At 41.3% G+C, this 24,250-nt stretch overlaps 1 protein-coding gene across 1 annotated transcript; it reads left to right on the top strand.

The window, feature by feature from the left end:
- The first annotated feature begins 446 nt into the window (after positions 1 to 446).
- LOC110987440 (A disintegrin and metalloproteinase with thrombospondin motifs 7-like) lies at positions 447 to 24,203 on the top strand. The gene is made up of 22 exons (XM_022250172.2): positions 447 to 1,001; positions 4,022 to 4,410; positions 10,849 to 11,062; positions 11,372 to 11,565; positions 11,935 to 12,018; positions 13,425 to 13,549; positions 14,433 to 14,582; positions 15,521 to 15,667; positions 16,507 to 16,651; positions 16,917 to 17,012; positions 17,298 to 17,443; positions 17,717 to 17,780; positions 17,906 to 18,011; positions 18,252 to 18,385; positions 18,785 to 18,905; positions 19,168 to 19,412; positions 19,809 to 19,947; positions 20,311 to 20,434; positions 20,657 to 20,882; positions 21,148 to 21,717; positions 21,914 to 22,067; positions 22,347 to 24,203. Exons 1-22 carry the CDS (start codon positions 908 to 910, stop codon positions 22,490 to 22,492), a joined length of 3,813 nt encoding a protein of 1,270 aa, XP_022105864.2. The 5' UTR covers positions 447 to 907; the 3' UTR covers positions 22,493 to 24,203.
- Positions 24,204 to 24,250: the final 47 nt, after the last annotated feature.

The raw sequence follows: 24,250 nt of genomic DNA, 5'->3' as shown, positions 1-24,250 counted from the left end.
TTTTATGAAAGCTGATGTTGAGATAACGAGTAAGGGTAAGTCGAAAGAAGTATCCTAAATCTCAGAATTTTTCAAGTCAGCAGTGAATCCGGAATTGTTTATAGGGAAGAGATAAAGATTAAAAGTGCAGAAGTCGTTTCTGAGTGTTATCAAAGTTCTCTGCAAACTTTGGAATGCCCCCCACATCACTGTAATATCTGCCAGCAAATTATTAATGTACTCTTTCCTATTATGGGAAGTACTATTTCCTGTCACTTGAAATTCAAGTTGGTTTTGGACGTTCCTCATGTCTATGCCTATTAGGCAAGAATTCAGTCATCATGTGACGCCAACATCACATCACCTGACTTGCGAAGACCCGCCTGGATCCCTTAAGTCACCCCCAGCGCGATACCGTGACGTCAAGCGCGCTATTTCTCGCCGCGACGGGTTGTCCCCGCCCAGGTTTGGGACGACAACTTTCATTCATAAATGGACGCGCCCACAGTGCCCAACCAACCAGTAACAGTTTGGCCGTGCCACCAAGCGCTATTACATTATCCAGCTGTGCTGTTTGTTTAGGTCGGGGCACGCTTGTGAAAACAAACCTGGTTCCCACATTCTGACAAGTTTTGTCGTCGGGTCCCGCTGCTTCAACTTGTTTGATGAACTTGTTCATTGATTCAGCAGCGTGCGATCTGAGATGACTTTCTGATGATTACGTCCTTCAGCCCTACGGTCGAACAGCACTACACGTTTTGTACATGTGCACTGTACATGTACTGCACAGTACATTCACGTGCACTCACGCCGACAACTAACTTATTTCCGTGCGGCATTCCTAAGCATTGGTAGTGCCGTCCATGGTCGTTTGTGACCTTTCTCCAGCACAAGAATTACCTACTCGAGAGAACTGGAAATTGTCGCAATGTTTACAGTCTGCTGTTTCATCTTGACGGTCGCGTGCCTTGGTCAGACACTACCGACTAAAGATTCTTTCAAGTTTAATCACCCAGAACAAGGTAGGCAAATAACTTCCCTTCCGCCTCTGCTCTAGAGCTTGTTATTTTTCTGCGTCAATACTTTATAACGTGAACTCATCTTGCTACCGAAAATATCCGATACATGGCAAAATGATATTTGGGGACTGTGAATAAATGATGGAAAAACCCATGTCATTTTGAAGTTTTCACCTGCAAGTTTTGCATGTAAAACAACAGAGGACGTGCGTGGTATTAAGAGATCATCAGAACAACAATGTCATCATGTAATTCTTAAGCCATGTAGATTAAAGATTGGGCATACTCAATAAGATGTTGCCCATTTGCTTATCAGTCCATTTTAAGCTGGCTAAAATAGCTTATCTTTCTATTTATGTATGCATATATTACGTGTGCATATATTACGTGTGCATATATTACGTATGCATATATTATGTATGCATTCATGCAATGAATGTAGTTTTTTGAGCGTACAATCGATATCATGGTTCTCTCTCCTCACCTTACCGATGAAGTAAAAAAATCTATTTGAGAGTCCATTCACTGACAGGCATGATGATGTCTTCCAAATCGTAGCGTGGTTGTTGTGTTTTGAGTCGGCAGTCACTGTGTTTTGCTAGAACCTCCGAATAGCCTGGAGGCTTAGCTGAATAGGGTAGGGCCAAGGCACTCACACCAGCTCAACAAAGTTTGTGGTTTACCATCTCACCTTTTCGTCACTGACCTACAAAGCAAAGTGCGTTCCTGTGTAGAGTCTGAAACGTGGCCCCAGGTCAGCGTGAAAATCCGCTCTCTCGTCGAATTTTATTTTTACTCAACAAACTTGTTCTCCTTGAACTCTTACATTTTCTTTACTTTGTAAATTGGATCCGCGGTTCTCACAAATTAGACAGTATTTGGCATCGAATGACGTAGCGTCATGTGTATAAAAAATGAACAGCACCAGTCTCTTTGTGAATACGATTTTATTAATGACAATGTCCTCGTGAAGGTGTAGAGTTGAACAACGTTGTCTTGAATATGTCAAGATTAAATCCAACGGCAAAGGCCGTAAAGCCCGAAGGGTTACTTGTTCTTGAGTTACTGGCCAACGTGGTATTCGTTGTAATAGCATACGTCTGTGTTTATGAACAAGGCCGTGGTGTAAGTGGCACGTGCGCCTGTTTAAAACCATTTCTCAATTTAGATTTCAACGAAATGTCTTTCACTTGAGTCGAATAAAGAGCAGTGGTAAAGACCTGTCGATAAAAACATGACAAGTACATGTAATACACTGTACCTGTCGCGTGCACTGGCATCCTCTGAAAACAAACATTGCCCCACTTTTTGTCCCGTATTTATTTTTGTCTCTTGCCTAATAAGATAATGTATGACTCCTGTTAGCACTGCAAGAAGTGAGGCAGGGCTGATTTCGCGATAGTTGTCTCGTAATCCCCGAAAAGGAGAACGTGTTTTAAATCGCCATGACCTCGCGGCCCAAAAACAACAGGGGTACGCGGCGTTGGCGTTCCCAATCGCCTTGACTTCGGCGGATCAGAATTCCTTAGCCTGAAAAAAGGAGCAGAATTCTTCACAGTGAAACTGAAGAAAAGAGAGCATGGAGAGTAAAAACGTGACGCAAAAGACAGGGCTATATAATTCAATCAATTCTGGTCTGCTCCGGCGTGAAATCTCGACTTCTGGATAATGTAAGGCAGGTTTCAGTCTCACAATGGTAGAAGCAAATTTATGGCAATTGATATAATACTAAAGAAGTTTTTTACGTGTAGTTTTGGGAACTCGTCCTTAGGCTTACTGCAACCTAGCTTGTGATACGGTTTGGGTTGCTACGCACAAATTTAAAGTACATCTCAACTACAAATCTTTGAATAATTTGGAAACAGTGATATTAAAATTGATCGATGATCAATCAATTGATCGATCAATTGATCAATCATTCAATCTTATTTCATAAACATACCTGCATAACGACAGCACGGCGCCTGTTAAGTGGACTGGGGATAGTGACAAAATAACAATTTGAACGACATTTAAATTAGCATTAGGATAAATTTGCATTTTGCATGGAAAGATACGTGGAATAGCGCCCCCTTTGAGTCATGCATAACGATAATAAAGACCAGGCACAGTAAATTGAAAGCTAGAAGTAATCAATGCTTCCTTGGCAGATGGGAATAACACTGTTACTGAGAAATGAAAACAGACATCACAATGACTTGAGATAAAGGCAGAGGCAAGTTATGACTCGACAAGGAGAGGAATGATAACGAACTTGGCGTGCTCGAGGGATCTTTGACCACTACGACGAAAACAATTCCCCTTTGTTTGCAGATAATGTTTTCCGGGAGAATAATTCAAGTTTTATGTTGTAAGGGGTAATTGATACTCGGTACAATCAGACAGGTCTCTGAGGGGCTGTGCTTTGGGTCTTACGTCTGGCAAGTGAGTCATTGCCTGAAATTGATTACAGTCCTTTTTCATAGTGCCAGTTTCTGGACAGGTAAATTCCTTGCATGCTGTTCGTTTTACTGCGCTCCCAATCTATCCTTGATTAAAGGTGTCGTGGGAAAACTCCGTCCCTGAGGGAAGGGGCCGGTGGAAATTGAGGGAGACTTAGGAGGCGTGCTGGGAGGAAATGACCATCATAGGGATATGTCACTTTGTGATAGAGATACTTGTGAGAGTATTTTACTTATTTTGTTCATGTGCATCTCAGAAGATTTTTTTTAGTCACGAAAATCTAAATCTAAAATTCCTCATTGTGTATTTTATCGCAGAAATGAATATTTCTTTATAAAGTACAGTGCAAAACGGAATTTTTAAAATTGAAGGAATGAGATCATCACATGATAGTTTGATAGTTGAACGTTCAGGATTTGTGCATATTTAACCAAATTAATGTTGTTTGAAACTGCATTCAAAGAATATCCCTCCCCCTTACTCCGCCCCTACCTATAAACACTCTGCAGATCACAGAGACTGTTCTAGCTCTGTCGTTTATTGGCAGCAAATTTGTTAGTACTTGCTGTTCCGTTTTTCAGCTGATTTCATCAAAACCTTGGCTGACTATGAGATCGTCATTCCGTCAGTCGTGGACAGCGACGGAGTTTTCATCTCCCACGACCTGACCAGAGACCGAGTTGACCAGCACCGCGCATCACCCAGCCGGCACGCCGATGTCACTGACCAAGACGACGAGGAAACCGACGACGAGGTCCACTACAGATTCCGTTTGTCCGGCCAAGATCTTCACCTGCGGCTTGAGCGGAGCCAGGGGCTGCTCGCACCGGGTTTTGTGTCGGAGAGGCGCGGGAAGAATGTGTCTGAATCGCGGTTGAGACGGATCGACCACACCCGCCACTGCCATTTCAACGGACACGTTCGCGGACGTCGCGACTCGCGCGTTGCTGTCAGCACCTGCGATGGCGTTGTAAGTACTTCAAATTTGACAGTTTTAATTAAATACACCAAGAGACAAGGGAAAAATATACGGAATTTCGTGAGTTTGCATTCAAATAATGGTTTGACAAAAGAAATGTGATAATTTGGGGACTTTCCCTTCACCACACTTTTTCAAAAATTATACCAGTGGAGTTGAAAGTGCTTTCCCTTTGTTCATTGTTTAAACGAATTGTGATCAGTGAGTTTGAAAGCTCATGCAGCTATACTCAAACAACCATTGTGATCAGTGGGTTTGATAGCTTATGCAGCTATACTCAAATAACCATTGTGATCAGTGGGTTTGATAGCTCATGCAGCTATACTCAAATAACCATTGTGATCAGTGGGTTTGATAGCTCATGCAGCTATACTCAAATAACCATTGTCCTTTTTCAATTTCTGATTTTCATTTCTACTTCTTAATTTTTTAAATGTAATATCACTGTCAAACTCAAAAAACAGAAAGCATTTCATAATTCACTGTTACTTGAAATAAGTTGATATCTCTGCGCAAACATTAGTTGTGTTTTTACTGCTGTGTTGTACAAGTTGATAGTCTGGATTTCATCAAGCGCTCATCCCTGTGTTGACATGATACTGGTTAGTGGGACGAGAACCAGACGTCCCAATGCACACCACGTGTACTGAGACACTTTACATTTCCATTGGCACTTCCTCTGTAATAAGGAACGAATTTCATGTTTCCTTTTTCACATGAGGATAAAAAAGGGGGATGTGGAGCCTCTGATCTGCCTCAGTATTATTGTTAAATGGATGCTTTTTTCAATTCAAATCCTCTATTGATAATTCTTCTCAGCAGAGAAATTTTGCTAAGCTCTGGAACTTTGTCAAAAAGCAGAGGAAGCTTCATTAGCTCAAAAGTCACGTGATGTATGAAGTTGAAAATAGATGTAGCAATAAACGTAGTTCTGGGAAAATCAGACCAGCGCATGTAGAATGAAAAAAATGACTATTGATAGTATCAGTGGTATTCTATTCTCCTAATCCAAGAAAAACATCTCAGATACATCTCGTAAGAAAACTTAACCACCTGTATAGTTCAGGTTAAACAGTTTTTAAAACACAGGTCCATTTTTGATTTGTATGGTGACTGCAGGATAAGAAAGTAGCATTCTAGGAATTTGGTTTTGAAAGAATTACACGTTAATGTATTGTGTTATCAACCAAAGCTATTTATCTTCTTGAGACATTTCTCACCATGGTCACCATGGACACCCACTCCTCAAAAATCATAACCTAATGTGCTAAATTCTTTGAAATTAATGTGCCTCTTGAATGTCTGGGTATATAAGTTGATTTTGAATTTGTATACAAGCCTGCGGCATTGGGCGGAGAGCTGGTCCCAGGGGGCGAGGAGAGTCGATTGCACAAACAACTTGAACAGTTTCTCCCGTGACAAGTGAGTCTGTAACACATGGCAATAACAGGTTCCTTCCGTTCGGTATCGACCCAAGGGGTGTAGCATGTGCAGTTTAAAGGGAGAACAAATTCACCTGTTATCCCTGGCTCTAAAAAAATAAATAACTGAGGATGGCAGGACCTGGGGAACAGATTTGTTTCTCCGAATTCTGTACGCCTGCAAAACACACACATTCTACCTATATACACCTTCCATATTACAACAAAGCTGGACAACTGGTTAAGCTTTTTCAATGTCGTCATTTATAGCTCTTATTTTTCTGTCCATATATTTTCTACTTTATAGAAAAGTTAAGAAATCCTGGCGTACTTGCATTCCCAAAAAAGAACATTTGCGAGAGAGACAAGTGCTTCAAGACCTGAGTAAAACATTAGGGGCAAAAATCACGAAGACTGTGTGCGACGAAAACGTCTGGTGACTCTTAGGGAAAATTATCAGTGCATCCATGCATACTGGCAGTGGAAACTCTGGATTCAACATTTTATTAATTCTTGGCAAGTCCATCCCAGGTTAAATTACGGGAAATTACCGTTTTTTTTCGCAAGCGTGAGCCAATTGTAAACATTTCCTGTTCAGAGAGGAAATAATGAGCTGCCAGTATTACTTCCCTCCAGTTTCTAATTCATGATTAAAATCTTATTGCAACATGGTATCCACTCATTGACAGGTCTTTGAACTTAGGTTGTCATAAATTATTGTATCCCTCATGTATTGGCTTTAAGCTGCTGTTTTACTATGCAGACAGTTCCGTTAACGTTACTTGTTCAAGTGGAAATTTCACCCAAAATTCTGTCGAAATCTTCATGTTTTTAATATTCTGCTGTGTTTTTCTTATTCTTTGTCGCTCTGTATTTCTTTTATTTTGATTATTTGCCAACGATTAAAAAAACTTAAGGTCAACAATATCGGCCCAGGTTGGTTCTTCTACGAAAAACATATTGCTTTTTAGTTTCGATACTTCACAGTTATCCCTTGTCAAAAGAGGCAATGGATGTTGAAACGTCAAAGCGAAAGGATAAATAGCTGTGAGGAGATCATTTGGAACGTTTATCACTCAGTGGCGAGCGCCACTCGATGTTAATGCCCGCATTTCTTGCGGACTAGACGGCAGCTGTGACGGCCGACAAACACGCTGAGATTCCGGGGTGGGGGGGCGGTCGATGATGTGCCACTTTACCGGAATGACGGAACAAGAGGTGGGGTTATCGCAAAGTGTCACTGCATCAAGATTTAATAGAGGAAAACTGGAAAAACTGCGTGAATGGAATTTCGCAATTGAGCGCATTTTTATTGTAGTCAAATGCGCAGGTTGGGGTGATAAGAGAAAGGTCGATTTATTCAACGGTCAACAGACAGAAATCCGTGCGATAACTTCACTCCTCAGCCCACAGAAGAAAGACTACATGAACCCAGAGTATATTTTGACGGCCTAAACGAGAAGTTGTTAAAAAATGCTACTGCCTCTTTTGACAAATATTCGGTTGCTCGGTATAAATACGTTCTTTTATTAGAGTACACTGCATGCTTGTACGGTCTTCGGCATTGTCAACAAAAAATCGTGTCTCTATCAGCGCAATATTGGACCAGATTTATAGTGCCACGGGCGTGTACAAATTGGAGACATGTTACTTGCAAAAAGGGATACCGGTACATTAAAACCAAAGGGAGAGTGCGATGGGGGGGGGGGCTCGGCAAGAAACTCCTGATTTTATTACCCTTCTCGTAATCAGTGTGATCCATTTTGAGCATTTTGCTGTCGTGTTATCCAATGTGAAGGTTAAGACATCATGTAAGAACCATCTCTGGCGTTTGAAATATTTACGTCTTACCACCCACGAGGAGGAACCTGTCATCTTTATTTCCAGATATCCATGCTGAGGTAATCACATTCTTAGTCGTCCTGAAGCGATAACGGCAACATGTGGCATTGTTTTAATCGTGTCGTTAATATCAACGCGATAGCAAGAATAACTCCTTGATTTCCTGGTCTGTGTTCGACTAAGAGATGAAGTAGTGATCCAAGATGTTTCCCCGCCTATGCCTTGGCATTATGTACCATAGCTACAATCTCTGAGGGGAAATTAGAAAACAGGTCACAAAATCTGAAAAATTGTACCCTGAGGGGCGGTAACATGGATGATTTATCGCCTGAGTTTGGACCTTGTTAGCGAGTTGGAAGATTCAAACATCGAGACCCAAATCATCCTGCACTTCTGCAAAAAGTGTTTCTTATCCAAAGTAACCTTGACCGGGGGAAGGCGAAGCAACCAGCGCTCTGGTGAGACTCCAGGGAATTGTTAACCTTTATGTTCACCGCTAAATCACTCCCCAGAAAACAATCTATCACAATTTGTACGCGAATTAGGCAGAAGGAGGGAAAAAAACACCCCAAGATGCCAAAGTCCGGCGCCATTTTTCATGTCCGTGTCGGAAAAGATTCCAGCTGACGAGAAGCTGCAATCTGCTGGGCGACGGAGGGCTTCGCTATGTCCATGCTGGGTTTCCCCGCGTGAACGATACGCATGCGTCCAAAGCTTTTGGGGTTTCACTTTGTTAAGCGACCTCACAAGCGTGAGTTTCTTCAACCCACTTTCAGCATAACTACGGAGACACAGACGGAAGGTCTGGGTATGTTTCAGGAAAGGGGGATATTGGTCTATTTTAGGAAGCTGATTTAACGCCCCACAACTTCTGTCCCTGTGTGAACTACAAAACAGCTGTGACGTTTTGATTTACTGTGTCGACGTGTGAAGCAAGCGTGACAAAACAAATAAGAGTGACATCCCGCGCACTCGGCAATAACTGTCTCTGTAAATTACGTGCCGATTAGAGAGGTTTAGAAAAAACACGAAAACAAGTTTTGCATCGGCAGTATGGATGTGGAAACGTGGGGGTTTGAGCCAAAGACATTTCGCTGTGGAATCCGGATGCTGAGATAAAAGTTCATGTTTACAGAGGGTGATTGAGGGTATGGGGAAGTTACGCAAGGGGTCCCGTTAAGTTCATAGAGGGAAATTCAATCTTTCTGCGTGAGGCCATTAAGTGACACAACCTGGCTCAATGAGAAGCAAAAAGAACAGTCGATTTCTCCTCGAACCGAGGGTGAGAGTATAAAGCAAGAGAACTCATTCAAGAGGATATTAGCCGCGATGCAGCTGCAGCAATTTCTTGTTATTCTCGAAGGCACCAGCAGCATGGAAAATTCAAAAGTCGAGGATAGGGCTTTGGGAGGACACAAACTGACTCTGGGAGGCGCTGTTCGAACTTACTTTTTGGCCACGTACAAGGGCGGATTCGAGGGGCGGATTCGAGGGGTAAAGAGGGGTGAGACCCCTTAAAAGAAGCCTTTTTAAAATAAAGATGGAAAGGTGATCTTTTTTGTTTGTGTCATCTCTTCTTTAAAAAAAATCGAGTAACCCCCCCCAAAAAATTTAGCCCCACCCTTCAGAAAGGTTACATTAAAAATTCCAAATATTTTGTTCCCCCCAAAAGGTTGGTTCTGGATCGTCCTTGCCTCGTTGTGGTTTTTGTCCGTTTACTTCAGCAGCGAATAGGATCAAGCCGCATGGCAATACATTTCAAGTTTACGATTAAGTTCTTCTATTTACGGAACGCCATACGATCAGCAGATGAACCACTGAGTCACTTGCAGGGAAAGAGTTGCCCAGGAATAGGTCAGTGGGCGTCATGAATTACTGCTCGCGTTCCCGGGTGTATGGTTGCCTGGCCCAACTCCCTTCGCAGATAACCACACAGGCTCCAGGTTTTACTAAAGAATGATAGCTGAGACATTGTTTTACCAGAAAGTTACACCGAATCGAGTTCAACTACCATTTGAAGGGAATTTAAAACGGTGTCTGAACGCCTCCAGAACTTATAAGTACCGCAACGAAGTTTGATATCATTTAGAAGGGGGAAAAAGGAATAAACGAGAGTGAAAGGTGTTATGATAGAAACTTTCGCTTGAGAAAATTCATTTTTGCGGCGGATACAACACCTGTTTTCGTCCAATTTGACAGGTGTGGGTAAGCTGTGTGGACATTTTCAATATCCAGCGCTGAGACACCGACGATTGTCGGCATTTAGGAAACATTCAGGGGGGCTGAACCGCTGGATTAGTTGTGTCGAGGTGGGGGGAGGCATTATCAATTATTTCACCGCTGGTGTTTGTTTCGGTGTGTCTGTTTTCGCGCCGGTGAAATTTTAGATGTTGTAGGAATCGTGATTGACCGCATCAACGAGAAGGGTCACAGTGTTGCGCCTATCTGCCGGATACGCTCCAAGGACCGAAAGAGGATTTCTCAATGTCGGACCCTTGGTACCACACGGATCGCGAAATGTCACTGCAATTTATTCAATTAATCCAAAAGCCATTATGGGTAAAAGCTCAAGGTGTTTATGTTTTGAAGTTGTTTGGTTAGCCTTTGTTGTAACGAATCAACGATCACGGGTACCTGCTCAGCTTTACATCTCCTGCAGCGATTTGAAGGGAATTAGGGTAATATATCCGTCAAATCCTAGTTCTAGAAGGTTAATCATATTTTCCGGAAATTCTCGGTAATTTGGAGCCCGAAGGGAAGTTCTTTTTCACGGTTCGGAGTGTGTAGGTGTAAGTTAAAAATGATTGAGAAGTTGCAATTAGAGTTTCCAGGTCAAGGTTATAAAACAATTTGAGCGATACAAATTAAGATTTGACAGACTCAGTTTAATAAATGGTTATAGTCGTTTCTCTGAAATAAGTTTGATTTAGTTCCATGGGCATATTCAACTTAACTTCAGTCAAGTTTAGATTGGATAACTTTTGTATTTTGAGCTCTTTTTTATTTGTCGGAAGTAGATTCGTCCTACAAGTGTTTAAAATAAAGTGTTATTGTTGTCTTACTACTATCAGTATTACTGGGTCGAAAATTACATTCCCTGGTCTTATAAATCGCATGCGAATATGAACAGACTCCTAACACTTGTTTGCTCCTATTGGAATAACAGATTGGAATGATCAGACTACAAGAAGAAGAATTCTTCATCGAACCCGTCAAGAACTACACCGGAAGTCAGGGTGCCAAGCAGCATCCACACGTCGTTTATAAGCGATCAGCGATAGCAAACCAAGCCTGGCAACCTCACGCAGAGCGCCGCCATCTTGATAGGCGTGACACTGGCAAGAGTGGGCAGGAAGATTTTTGCGGCGTGCAGGATGAAGGTTGGTGGGAAATCAGAGGCATGCCAAGGACTGCTCACAGTGAAGCGAAGTAATTATTCGTTCAAAATATTCGGAGAGCAAAGGAATGTTTGTAGTCTCCGAACCAGCCTCACACAGGGAAGCGATAAACTGCAATTGATATGAAGGCCGTTAAACTGTTGAACAAAGTCAAAGTTTTACTGGTCGAATTGTAACAGCATCTACCTGAAAAGTTGCACTACCCAAACACCAATTATTTCCACCAAATGAGAAAACTTTTCTTACAAGTTCCTCAGAAAATTTACCGTATTCGTTGACTTTTAAAAATAGCAACGGACGAGAAGCGCAGCACACGACAGAAACGAGCCAGTGAACACAGCAAACCGGCTTCAGCGCACAGGAGGCGAAGACGGTCATCAAGTCTGGAGCGAAACGTTGAATTACTGGTCGTTATTGATAAGCACATGCTTCATTATTACCAAGATCAAGACATTGAGACCTACGTGTTGACCATCATGAACATTGTGAGTGCGTCAACAGAGCCAACCCTAATTGTAGGCCGATGCTCAAAATCTTCAAAAACATGAATCATAAAATTGAACGCTCTGATAATGTTCCGGATATTTGATGATTTTGATATCAGGTGATTTCCAGGAAGTCCCCAATTTTGTGGTTCTGGTGAGTGTTGCATTCTTGACAAAGGAGTAGACCTACTTGTCACGATCACCCTACTCGGCGGAAAGAATTAAGTAATGACTAATTATAGAAGTAACATTGGGGAAAGAGGAACATTTTTCCTTTTTTTTCTCTCTCAAATTTTTCGAAAATGTGTTTGAATGTTGATGATGTCCCTTGTCTGTCACACATCTAAAACTTTCCATTTTGAATTGCAGGTCGCTACTTTGTACCATGACGCCAGCATTGGTAATTATATCAACATCGTCATGGTGCGCATGCTCTTTCTGGAGGAGGACGAGGTGGGAATTGAAAACAACACGCATGCATGCTTGACAAATCGACACGCTAATCGTTTGCAAATGACAATGATGGAACTGACGTTAGGTGTACAGAATCCATGCACCCTCCCTCAGTGACCATATAATCCTATTTTCACTTTCCCAATACGTTCAAAGGTCTTTTACTGCCTTCACATTGCTACAGATCCCAATAGGTACCACCTGCCTATTTGGCTCTTTAAGGGGATAAGTTTCTCTTTATAGCCTTCGGTGGTGCGTTTGTTTCACGTAATAACTCGCCGCTTTTCTGAACGAGTGCCTGCCCTTCTTGTTTGTTTGATATACGTTTCCGCCATAAGAAACTTAATTTATATTTCACTCGATTTTTACCCAGGTCTTTAAGTGTATTTAATTGACTTTAAAAACTCGGCATAATGCAGACTCGAATTAATTCGCAGCCACGAGAAGAAAACAAGTTGCGACCGGCTGGTAGCCACTCACTAAAAGACAAAACACCCCCGTGAGAAATATACCTGTACCTCTAAGAGACATATTACACACGGGTCTTGAGCGACCAGCTATCAAGAAAGGACCACATCAGCATGGAAGTGAAACACGATCAGATTGGTGGAACTATAAAATGTTTAGGACAGTGGTGTAGCTGGGATTTTACTGGGGGGCACAAAGGGGGCACCAGCAGCTTATGGGGGGCACCTGCTTTCAGTGGTGTGTTTGTGGGAGGCAAGTTTTTGATAGCCTTGTTCAATATCCATTCATCGCCACTGGTTTTGGAGGATGTATCATTGTAGTCGATGGTGAAAGAGAAACAGGTTGCTGGTGTTGTACAAACCTGAATAAGTCTCTGTCATCTGATTGGTGAAGTCAAGTGACGTCATTATTTGGAACCTTGCAGGGGCTTCCTTGGGTTAAAAATGATGAATACATGCTTAAGTGCTGTAATAAGGCCGTCTTTCAGGTTATATGTTTTGATCGGTTTGCCGCGTTTCACTCATCTGGAACCTCCAATAAACATTCTCCGCAACTTTTGCATACTGAGTCGAGTCGCACTGACGACAAGTACATACCGAACGGCCCCTTAACGTAGCTCCTGGCGCAAAATGCCAGACGGCTAACAATGTAAACGGAGAGCACCAGTCCTTCTTTTAAATGACGATGGAGAAATTTCTGAACTCATCAGTAATTCTGAATCTTCTAATCTAAAGAAAGAAATTAAAATGATATAAGCAATTTGCAAGACACCCATGCACATATTTGTTTAAGCGTAAACTAACCATTTTATACCGTATTGGTATTTCAAGCGCCTCATACTTCAGAAAACCCCCCTTTCTGAAATGTTAGCAATGTGACAATAGTATTAAGTTGCTTTTCCGTGGGAGCCTATGTTAACTTAAACGTATGCTCTACAGGTAGGATTATCGATTGAGCACGATGCCGACAAGACGCTAAGCAGCTTTTGCCGATGGCAACGGACGATAAACCCTGGGGATGAGAACCACCCAAATCACCACGACGCTGCCGTTCTGTTGACAAGGTAAGACGGGATATTTTTTTCAGGGCAATGCAACTTTTTGACTTAGCTCCATCACACAATCCCGTTTGTCATCAGTTGAACGACAAATAACGGATGTTAATGTGCAATTGAAATTATTCATGTAATGCCTAAAATCCAAATAAGTCTATTGTCTCCCGTAAATGTTTACTGCAAGACCCACAGGAATGTCTCTCCAGCTATTAACTGCGACCAAAAATCAAACAAAATCACGATCGCTACACAAAACCGTCAACAGTGTACATTAAGTCTAGATTCAACATAAACAGTAAACACATTTTCTCTGTTGTAGTCATATTTCACATTAATTTGTTATTCTTGCATTCCGCTCCAAACACAATTGAAAACAATCGGGCAACCATTTTTCTCCCAGTATAAAAGATTCACATAAAACTATCAAAGACTAAATAAACACATTAATTCCTCTTATAATAAACACAAACATTGTTTCCAATGATCGATTGATAGTCATAAACTCTCGCGTTTGAAGCCAAAAGGTGTTGACAGCAACCATTTCTTCGACACCTCGCTAACGAGATCTGACTTGAACTAAATGTCACGTGCTGGTTTTTCTCTCGGTTGAAAAGGGAAGTTTCCTATTCAAGTATTTCATACTGCACTTGACGTAATTTATAACCACTTCATTCTAAATGCTGTCCAAAAGTAACGTAAAAAGCTCGAGGTAACTTCGGGTGAGACTCTGTCCTACGACTTGACATAACTTTACATAACTTGTGAAATCTATAGGGGTTTGTTTTGTAATTGATGTGTTCGAAAGTGGCACCTTCGTGACCATGCGCGTTATGTCTCGGGTTGAATGTCAGTATTTTGGGGCTCACCAGTGTTTTCAATTTATTCTTTACAGGAAGGATCTGTGTAAGGGATTTGATGCTCCCTGTGGCACCTTAGGACTAGCGCAGGTGTCTGGCATGTGCCAGAGCGAATGGAGTTGCAATATCAACGAGGACACAGGACTTGCTTTAGCCTACACCGTCGCCCATGAGCTCGGGCACAGGTACGTCAGCAACCACCCACCTGTCGGCTTAATATCAAGGGACTCAGTCCACATCTTGGCAAGATCGGTCGACACATTGTGGAGACTCGCGGTGAATCATGAGCACGATTTAACGATTTAACAGTTTCAAATCCGGCTTCTTCGTCAGGAATTGTTAGAATATGTAGAGATGGAAAAAAGCACACTGACTTTCCATTCTTGCTTTACTGTCCAAGTAGTTCGTATTAGCATGTTTAGCAGGTGCGTGTCAGCAGGTGTCTAGGCGAAAGTGAAGAAATATCAAAAAGGATTTGAAGAAACAAATGTGAAAGAATGTAAAGTGTTGACAGAGGAAGGAAAGTTGCCAGGTGACTGGCCATTCAGATCCTAAAAAGTAGATTTGGTGATGCGTTTATTTGCAGAGTATGTAACAAAATGTTTTTAACAAATAATACAATGTAGTTGTTAACTGTGTACTAATTTTTTTAAAATATGCTTTCAGTAACAATTTATCAAGTGCATTTGAGAGCGACACCCCCAAAAACCACAATTGAATTTGTTTTTTTCCAAATTAGAATATGCTTTGAAACTATTCCTTCATAAGGTAATGAAAATCTGTTCTTGAAAAAGTATAATCCTTGGAATTATTTTACCAACCCGTTTTTGAAGCTCACGTGATATTTCGCCCTGCACTTGACCCAGAAACGTTGAACCAAACTAGTCTCGCCTGTAGTTGTGGTTCCCCGTGAGTACATCGTTTATCTGAGTCCAGTTTGACTGGAATTCGCATGCCGCGCTTGAGGCAACCTTCATCTCCACAATTGTTTGGATAATCACCGATTGACTTGGAGACGAATGTGTTGCAAAATTAATTTCCCTCTAGCTTCTCAGCGCTTGGAGCAGCTTAGCGTTTCGATTTCTTTCATGTTGTTTCTGGATTCTTTTCGTTGGTCGTATAGTTTTGGTATGCAGCACGATGGATTGGACAACGCGTGCGGACAGGGTAATGAGTCACAGGTTCACGTCATGTCATCGCAGCTGACTGGGGTGTATGGAGCGCTAACATGGTCGGCCTGTAGCCGAAACTACATCACAAGATTCTTGGAGTAAGTGGGTGCACGGAGTCAGCAGGTCACGTTCCCCTCTCCTGTAGACCTTGAGATCGTTTATCGCTGATCCTGAGTCAGCGTTTCCTCTTCGACAGCCCTGGGTTTTCATCTTATGTCATAATGTCACGATATTTAATAGGTTTTGGCAACTCTGTGATCCAACTGATTATGCAGTGTAAATGCGTCGGTGTAAGAACAATATTGAGTTGAAAATTAACATCCCCGAACCAAAGCTGTACTTGTGGTTCCCGTTGACGCATTGGATTCTAACCATCCACCCTGCAGGTCTGGTGGTCGAGGGGTTAACCCTGAGCTCCGCACTAGTTACAAAATCCACCAATTCATCAAATCCCGTGCAAACAAACTTAGGATTTTTTTTCATAACTTTCGGACCACACTGAATGTACAGTGTGAATATGCCAGGACAAAGCCTAGTATTTAACAATATGATGGCATTTTTAAATACCTTTTTGACAGGTCTGTCATTTCAATTTAGGAGTTAATAATATGATAGTAATTTGAGAAACGTACACTGTGAGGTACCGACAAAATGAAAACATAAATTACCATTGACCATCTTGGTCATAATTTTGAGGAATTTTTCCAAGTTGGTCTGTCAGTTAGCTGCAAAGCTGGAAAGCAAAAATTCTTTTCCCAGAATTCGAAACTCGAACACTAAGGTTATTTTATCACAAGTAAATATTGAATTTAGATATAATTGCAGTTATGTTTCATAAAAAAAAGGAAAATTCTTTTTTTTCTGTATCCATTCATCCACTGTTGGTCGTTAATTCTTGATTCGGATTTTGATCATTTTGATTCGTTTTCATTGACAGTCAAGGATTTGGAGACTGTTTAAATGACGAGCCCACCCCTCACGATTTCAGCTACCCGTTTGTTCCGGCTGGTGTCATGTACACAGCGGCCCACCAGTGTAGATTGCAGTATGGCGCCAATGCATCAGTATGTTCTCAACTTGAGGTAAGTGTGGCAAAAAAAGGGAAATACCGACCATGGCCCGATGAAGCACCTGAAGTTGCAATTGCCAAAGATTTCTTTTTCTGATGTAAATCCTCATCTGAAGAGAACCCGTCGTCTCTAGGGTTTTGTCCAAGGACATAGCGCAACAGAGCAGATTTGTGAGGCCACAAGCAGTTATGACACTTATATAATTATTGATCCTATAATTTCAATTATCTCACCATGGTTGTTTATGCTAATCTGCACTTTCCAATTTTGGCCACAGCCAGATCAGTGTTCAACACTATGGTGCAAATCTGGTAACCGATGTCATTCGAAGCTATCTGCGGCTGCACCGGGAACCAGCTGTGGACGTGACAGGGTAAGTTGCTTTGCTGAGGAAGATTGTTGTTTCCTTGTAGTTTCACAGCAATGCTTGACTGAACATGGTGCTTAGCGAAGTTTTTATCGAATGTCGATTACCAGAACCTGCAGCAGTCAGTAAATATTCGTAGCATGAAACGTCTGCCAATAGTTATCTATTTTGTTTCTCAAAAATTGCTCAGTAACTTTAAGTGCCGTTGAAACTGGTCTGCAGTGGCATTTGAGGAACAGAAACGCACCTTTCGAGGATTTGTTATGAAAAATTGATTACTTTTCCTTTTAGTGGTGTAGCGGTGGTGAATGTGTTGACATCAAGGAATCAGCGGCTCCAATCCACGGTGATTGGGGGTCATGGAGCGAGTGGTCACCCTGCTCACTGAGCTGTGGCTCTGGTGTTGCCATTAAGGAGAGACACTGCAATAATCCACGGTAACTTTGCACGTTACAAAATGTCTTTGAAAAACCAAATCAAACTTTTAAAAGTAAAACATAGTCTGCAATGTTTAAACAAGTTTACTCCAAAATAAGCGCAGAGGTACAACTATCTCATTATAATATCACAACTACTAAAAACTGAGACATAAGTTTACAAAGTGCCCGTGAAAAGAACAAAACCGTTCTTTCATGTTTTCATTTCTGTGTTCAACTGGTAGGTCATTTCCATACTTTATGCGTAATGTCCGTGTCTTTGTTCAATTGTAGACCCTCCAATGGTGGCAAATATTGTGTAGGTGAACGAAAGAAGTACGCCATATGCAATCGGCAGGTAGGATAATCATCTTAAATTTTGTCTAATTTAACGCCGAGTGTCCGAAAGGGGAAGTTAACAATCGGCCCTACATTAAAAGCTTGATCGTACTCCAGACTCTTTTTTCGTGGACCTTTTGACAGGAATGTCCCCAGGGCAGTGTGCGTCCACGTCACGCCCAGTGCAGCAGGTACAACAGACTGGCTTATCATGGTAGCTACTTCCAATGGGTACCGTATTACAAAGAAAGTAAGCAACAAGTTCAGAGTTACACTCAGTAATATTCATTTCCACATTTTCTTCCCTGACAATCATTTTTAATGTTTGATCTTCCCTTTTTGCTCAGCTGTTTTCTTTTTTTATTCATTAAATTACTGAAATTGTAAATCATATTTCCTCAGGCTAAGTAAGAAAACCCAACTCGATCTCAAATCAATTGTGTTTAAGACTTACTAAGTTAACAAAGTAATGTCACATTTGTCAACAAAGACGCTTTCTGCGAGTTGCATTGCCGGCCCCTGGAGAAGAGATTCTTGCTTCCGATAAAGTTTGCCAATGAGGTGACGGATGGGACTCCATGTACGGAAGATTCCAGGGATTTATGCATTGGTGGCATCTGCTATGTAAGGATACAAATATTAGATTAATTTTAGCGCAAATTAATAAATGATTGTAAAATCAAAGTTGTTGGACAAACGTCTGGTAGTATAGTATTTTTTAACGTAGTAGGATCAAAATGAAAGTACTGTAAGTTTTAGTTACTTTGAGTAAAATTTGCTAAGCGCTCAAAGTTGTTAGCAGTAAAGTTTTGACCGACGCTGTTCGGAGTGCTTGCAGAAAATATAGTAGTTTTCGGGTCATTTGTTCTAAGTACAATAATTGAGTTTTATCACTATTTCAAATAAATTGTTTTCTAAAAACAGTTTAAGTTTTTCTCGTATCCTCATTATTAATTGATATTTATTATTTGCGCTTTGTATATTAATGTTGTGGTAAACATTTTACGTAAAATCATCGTTTAGAAAGTTGGTTGCGACTATCAGATCAATTCGGAGGCCGTGGAAGACCGGTGTGGGATCTGTCACGGCGATGGATCATCGTGTGAGACTGTTAAAGATCAACTCATCAAACAATCTGGCTTCGGTAAGACCGTCATCATATCACGAAAATGCTAACTGTAGCCAAATTACATCTTGAAAACTAAGGCAAAAAGAAGGCTGAAGAGATGATGCTACCCTGGATGTGGGGGAAGTAACATTATTTTATGAAAGGTGATCACATTTTAACGAAATGTTGATGTTTATGAAATTTCTTAACTATTAAAAGTTTCATAATCTTTCAGGCACGTGCAGATGGCATCAACATGAAAATGCCTAACCTGAAATGATTGATTTACGTTTGTCAGGGTATGTTGAAGCCATGGTTATCCCTGCTGGAGCTCGGAATATTCGAGTAGAGGAGGTAGCCGAGGCGAATAACTTCCTAGCTCTGATGGACTCATCTGGACACTACTACCTCAATGGGGGGTGGGACATTAAATGGAGTGGGACGTACGAGGCAGCTGGGACTGTAGTGCGATACGAGAGAGATGATCAGAATAAGGAAACGTTTGATGCTAAAGGTCCGCTCAAGAAACCACTACATGTCATGGTAAGTACCCCCATAGAATGAACTGTGGTGAGCTCTGACGTCCAATTGGATCCGATTCTCCGGAGCAGTTAAAAGGTCCTGTTCTGGAAACTCGGGGGGGGGGGGTCAGAGTATTTTAATAATATCATTTTCTCCCTCAAAAATCGGAGGGCGGAGCATGAAAGGAGGAACACATATTGGAAGCGTGTAGAATGATACTTTATGTTTATTTTAATTATGTTTCATTTGTAAACTGTCAACATTTCTGGCCATCAAGCACGTTGAGGTCTATTCTCCTGCCGGAATTTGGCATTTGAAAAACCGGATTTGGCAACGGTTATTCCGATTCTGAACCCAAGGTTAACCGTGAAATAATGTAAGGAAAAGAGAGATATCGTTTTTCCCCCTTTTTGGTAGTTATTGTTTCAATCCAAGACGGCTGGTGTAGCCTACGAGTACACGGTCCCTAAGCCTGGGAATGTGACTGTACCTGTACCTAAACACTTCAAGTGGACCATCGCTGGCTGGACACCGTGCACGGCAACGTGTGGCTCAGGTGGGCCTACAGAAATAATCGTAATCAAAATTTATCACAATTCATAAAGGAGTGTTCTTGAACACAATTTACCCTTCAGTTGGTACTGTTGTTCGCATTTATCTTTACTCAGGAATACCCTTTTGGAATGGCTACGATTTGGTCCATAAATACTTCGTATACATAATAATGGAAAGATACATGATTCTTTGGTGACGAAGGCCCGTCGACGCCCTCAATAAACATATAAAGAAATACTGAAATTATTAGAATCCAACTTTTGTGAAGTTTCAGAAAACAAAAGAATACCATCTGCAGCACAGTACGAGTTCAACAGGGATCTTCTTTTCGAAATGTCTTCATTTTTCTTGTTACTTTTACTAGGTCTGCAACGAGAGATCATTCATTGTGTGGAGCGCATAGCTGGTGTCGTTGAGGACAAATATTGCAATGATACTAGACCGGCTAATAGGCAACGCCAATGTAATGTGCATCAGTGCCCAGCAAAGTGAGTGAAAAATGTCTGATTTGAACAAAATGAAGAAACCAGAAATGGGAGATAAGAAATGAAGGTGTCGCCAACGGTTACGTTTCGTTGCTGTGTCAAAAATGGTTGTAGATTATTGCTGGCTCATCGGCGTTATTGCCATCGGCAAGACCAAAATGTCTTGCTTCTTCGCTGAAACACTATTTGATAAATAAATAACTTTTGGATCCTTTTTCATTGTAGTTGGTGGATTGGTCCTTGGCAACACTGCTCAGTGACCTGCGGGTCAGGAGGCGTGCGCAGTCGGTCAGTGTTCTGCATCCGGAGCATCGGGCAAGATGAACAGGTCGCCTTGGTTGATGAGGATTGTCTTCGGCTCGGGCTGACGAAGCCGGAGATGACGGGGAGTTGTAGCGTAGAGACGGCGTGCCCGATGAGAGCCCACTGGATCACAGGAGAATGGTCAGAGGTAAGTCATTGTTCACAGTGCGATGATCAAGCCTAAAAGTTGCATCAAACACGTCCTCTCAGACCTCACCCTTGTGACGTACCTTTTTTACTTGGAACTCGAAAGCCCGTCCACAGACACTTAACAATAAACTTGATTAACTTGCTTCATGATATGGCAACGAAACCGTCGTGAAACTTTCTGTCTTAGCATAACCTTGAATAGGTCATTCTCAGTAACTGTTTTTGTGAATGTCTTAAAGACAAAGACTGAAATTATTTGTCAGTGTTTGTACAAGAACGGACGGGCTGAGCAGACGAGGACAGTTCAGTGCAGCAGGATTGATGCCTTCTGTGATTTCAGTAATCGTCCCCCCACCCGACAGCCTTGTGAAGATTATTATGGATATTCATACGATTACTACGTCGACTACAGCGAGAAACGAGACGAAACACCAATCAGCTTCGGCGAATGGGAACGACTGAAAGCGCAGGGATTGCTGGATGTAAAGGACAAGAGTCCAACAACCAAAGTGGCGCCGACGCAGATGGAGTCAAACTTCTTAGCCAATCAGGTGCCTGATACCGGCCTCCATGAATACGTAATGCCGCCTGAAGGCACAGACAAGACTCTGATTGGCAGAGCAGATAATGACGTTATCTTGGGCATTGAGATACCACGTAACATTGATCCAGACGGCGATTGGGTGGAGCCGTCCAGTCGGAGTGAGGTGAACGGAAACACGATAGAGACTGATACTGTAGCTACACCCATAGAAGAGGAACAAACAACGGAACAAAATGGATTTGTCCTGCATGGAAAAACACTGTGGTGGTTCTCCAGGCCTTGGTCGGAGGTATGAATTATTCACGCTGATATCGAGGTTAAAATCTGAGCCACAAAATTGATCAAAGAACGACTAAAATACTTCAAAATTACTCAATCTTTTGGTACGATCCCTTCAAAGACACATTCTTTTTTCGTAGTTTGATTCCATTCGTCATTTTTCATCAGTTACAATTTTTTTTATCTCTTGTTCAACTTCAAACCAGTGTTCGGTTAGCTGTGGTGACGGTGTCCGCTATCGGACAGTGGAATGTCTTGAAGTCAATACAGGTCTACCACACAGAGGCTGTGACCAGACCATTAAGCCTAGCGTACGCGAGACATGCCGTCTGGCAGACTGCAGTGATAACAGTGCATCGTGTAGGTATTACTTAATGTGAGAGAATGGTCGTCGTTCTCAGATAGATCAAATTGTCAAGTTCATTTGTCATGTACAGTCCTTGGAAAATCAATAAATCACTCGATAACAACGATTTCAAACATAGGCATACAAAGTGTAAAATCATGTCTACAAAACTTAAAGTTGCCGTCAGCGAAGATCATCAGTTTTAGTAAAAAAAAACGGTAGGCCTACATAAAAAACATAACTTTAAGTGTCCTGTAGGTAAGTTTTTCAGAATGTATTTTCTTTCCTTTTAGTTTCTTACAGCTGCGATGGGAACACGCAGAGCGATACTTGGTGTCATCTAGTGAAAGTAATGGGCAACTGTCATAAGGACATATACAGAGACATGTGCTGTGCTACGTGTATCACTCAACCCGCTGGTCCCGCACCAAACCCCTAACATAAAATATAATGTCAGGAGTAACTGACATCAACTGGTAGCCGGCTTGTGTTCCATGCATGCTGCCTGTGAGCTACGACAGGTTCTATAGGTTACCAACTCCCGACTGATTGGTGACATCAGCATGCCAATCGTGTGCAAGTCTACACTATCAACATTACAAGGATATCCTAAATGCATCACAAAAATCATTTGTCAAAATAAGTGACAGATACCCAGCAGTGCTTTTCCAAGAACGCATTAATATAATTATCCAAAGCAAGAATGAATAAGTGTAACAAATTAATGTTTACTAAATAAATACTACCATTAATATAAAGTGAGGAGACTGTGTGCTAATCATGGGTTTGGTGAGTGAATGCTGGAGAAAAATCTCTATTCATTAATTTGAGATGATTTTGTCGTGATACTGAGGTACTTATTGACATTGGACCGAATTGCCTATTGTCGACCGTCCTATTTAAAGTCAAAACAAATTGACCCTGACAAATGGAAATATAAAAGCATATTGATCTTAGTGGCCGCGTATACGCTGAAATGCTAAAATGCTTTTATTTATGAACTTATGAAAAACTATATGTTTGTACATTTTAAACCTGTAAAATGCAGAAAGTGGTTTGTAAAGTGTAAAAACAAAACATTGTACGTACACAAATTTATTTAACTGATTGTTTGCAGAAAGTGAATGATACTCCCTGCATAGCAGTCATTAATGCATTTACAGTATTCTTATTATTCGCTCTGCTGGTATTTAAGTAACTTGTTGATAAAATGCCGATAAATGTGCTACTTTCTACAGTCGGCCAGGAAACGAACTCACTGCGACCAAAGTTCAGAGAATGGGATCTGAAATCATTGCTTTGTGGACTGGGTGGATTGGATATGGATGGGATACTCTAAATCTCTAAAATGCCTCTTTTAAGAACCCTTTAGTGACGATATTGAGCATGAGAATCGCTTATAGAATACGTTAACGATTATTGCATGAATTTCATGCTTAAATGTGCGTAGACCTGTAAGCTTTATATCATCGCATTTACATCACTCTGTGCTTTTATGGAAGCATTTATACGCAGATAGCCTGCTTTATCATTGGTCCGGAATAACAATTAGTGATATGTCCAGTTTAATATTGGGATATAACTGACACTCAGACCGTTACTAGGTTTTTGCGATGTCTTCCTCTTTTTCTGCTAATGATTCATTTTCGATGTTTGCCGTCATTGCTTCGTTATATTCAAAATGCAGTTTTCAAAGAGCCTTTCATTGTTTATTGTTGTTTTTACAGTACAACACTGTTTTCGAGTATTGTTTCTTTCATCACTTTCACGTTGGTTGTCAACCATTTTCGATATCTGCGCCATTGTGTTGCTGTGAAGCATTACGAATAACAATAATATTTAAACAAATATCAAAATGTGTTCCCATTATCATTTCAGATCAGAGAAAAACAGCACATATCTCTTGTATCATTTATTTAACCTTTTGTGCTATCTTCTGTCACCACTTCATCGTGTATTAAAAGTGGCCAATCTCATTTTTGATATTTTCAAAATTTACTCATCAATGGTATTTGACCGAGCTAAAAAGAGTCCCCGCATAGAGGGACAAACTCACATTGGTGTCAAGCATTAATTTTGTCAAGCATTAATTTTTTCTTCACCACTCACTCGATTTCTAATAAAGAGCAGTCTTCTTAGGGGGCAATAGATCCTTCATAGTTATTTTCTTAAAATCATAAATGAGGTTGAAAATATA

The sequence above is a fragment of the Acanthaster planci genome, linkage group LG05, assembly GCF_054643075.1.
Source record: "Acanthaster planci isolate LZ-2023a linkage group LG05, COTS_SCS, whole genome shotgun sequence".
Taxonomy (NCBI): Eukaryota; Metazoa; Echinodermata; class Asteroidea; order Valvatida; family Acanthasteridae; genus Acanthaster; species Acanthaster planci.
This window is presented reverse-complemented; position numbering and strand designations above follow the sequence as displayed.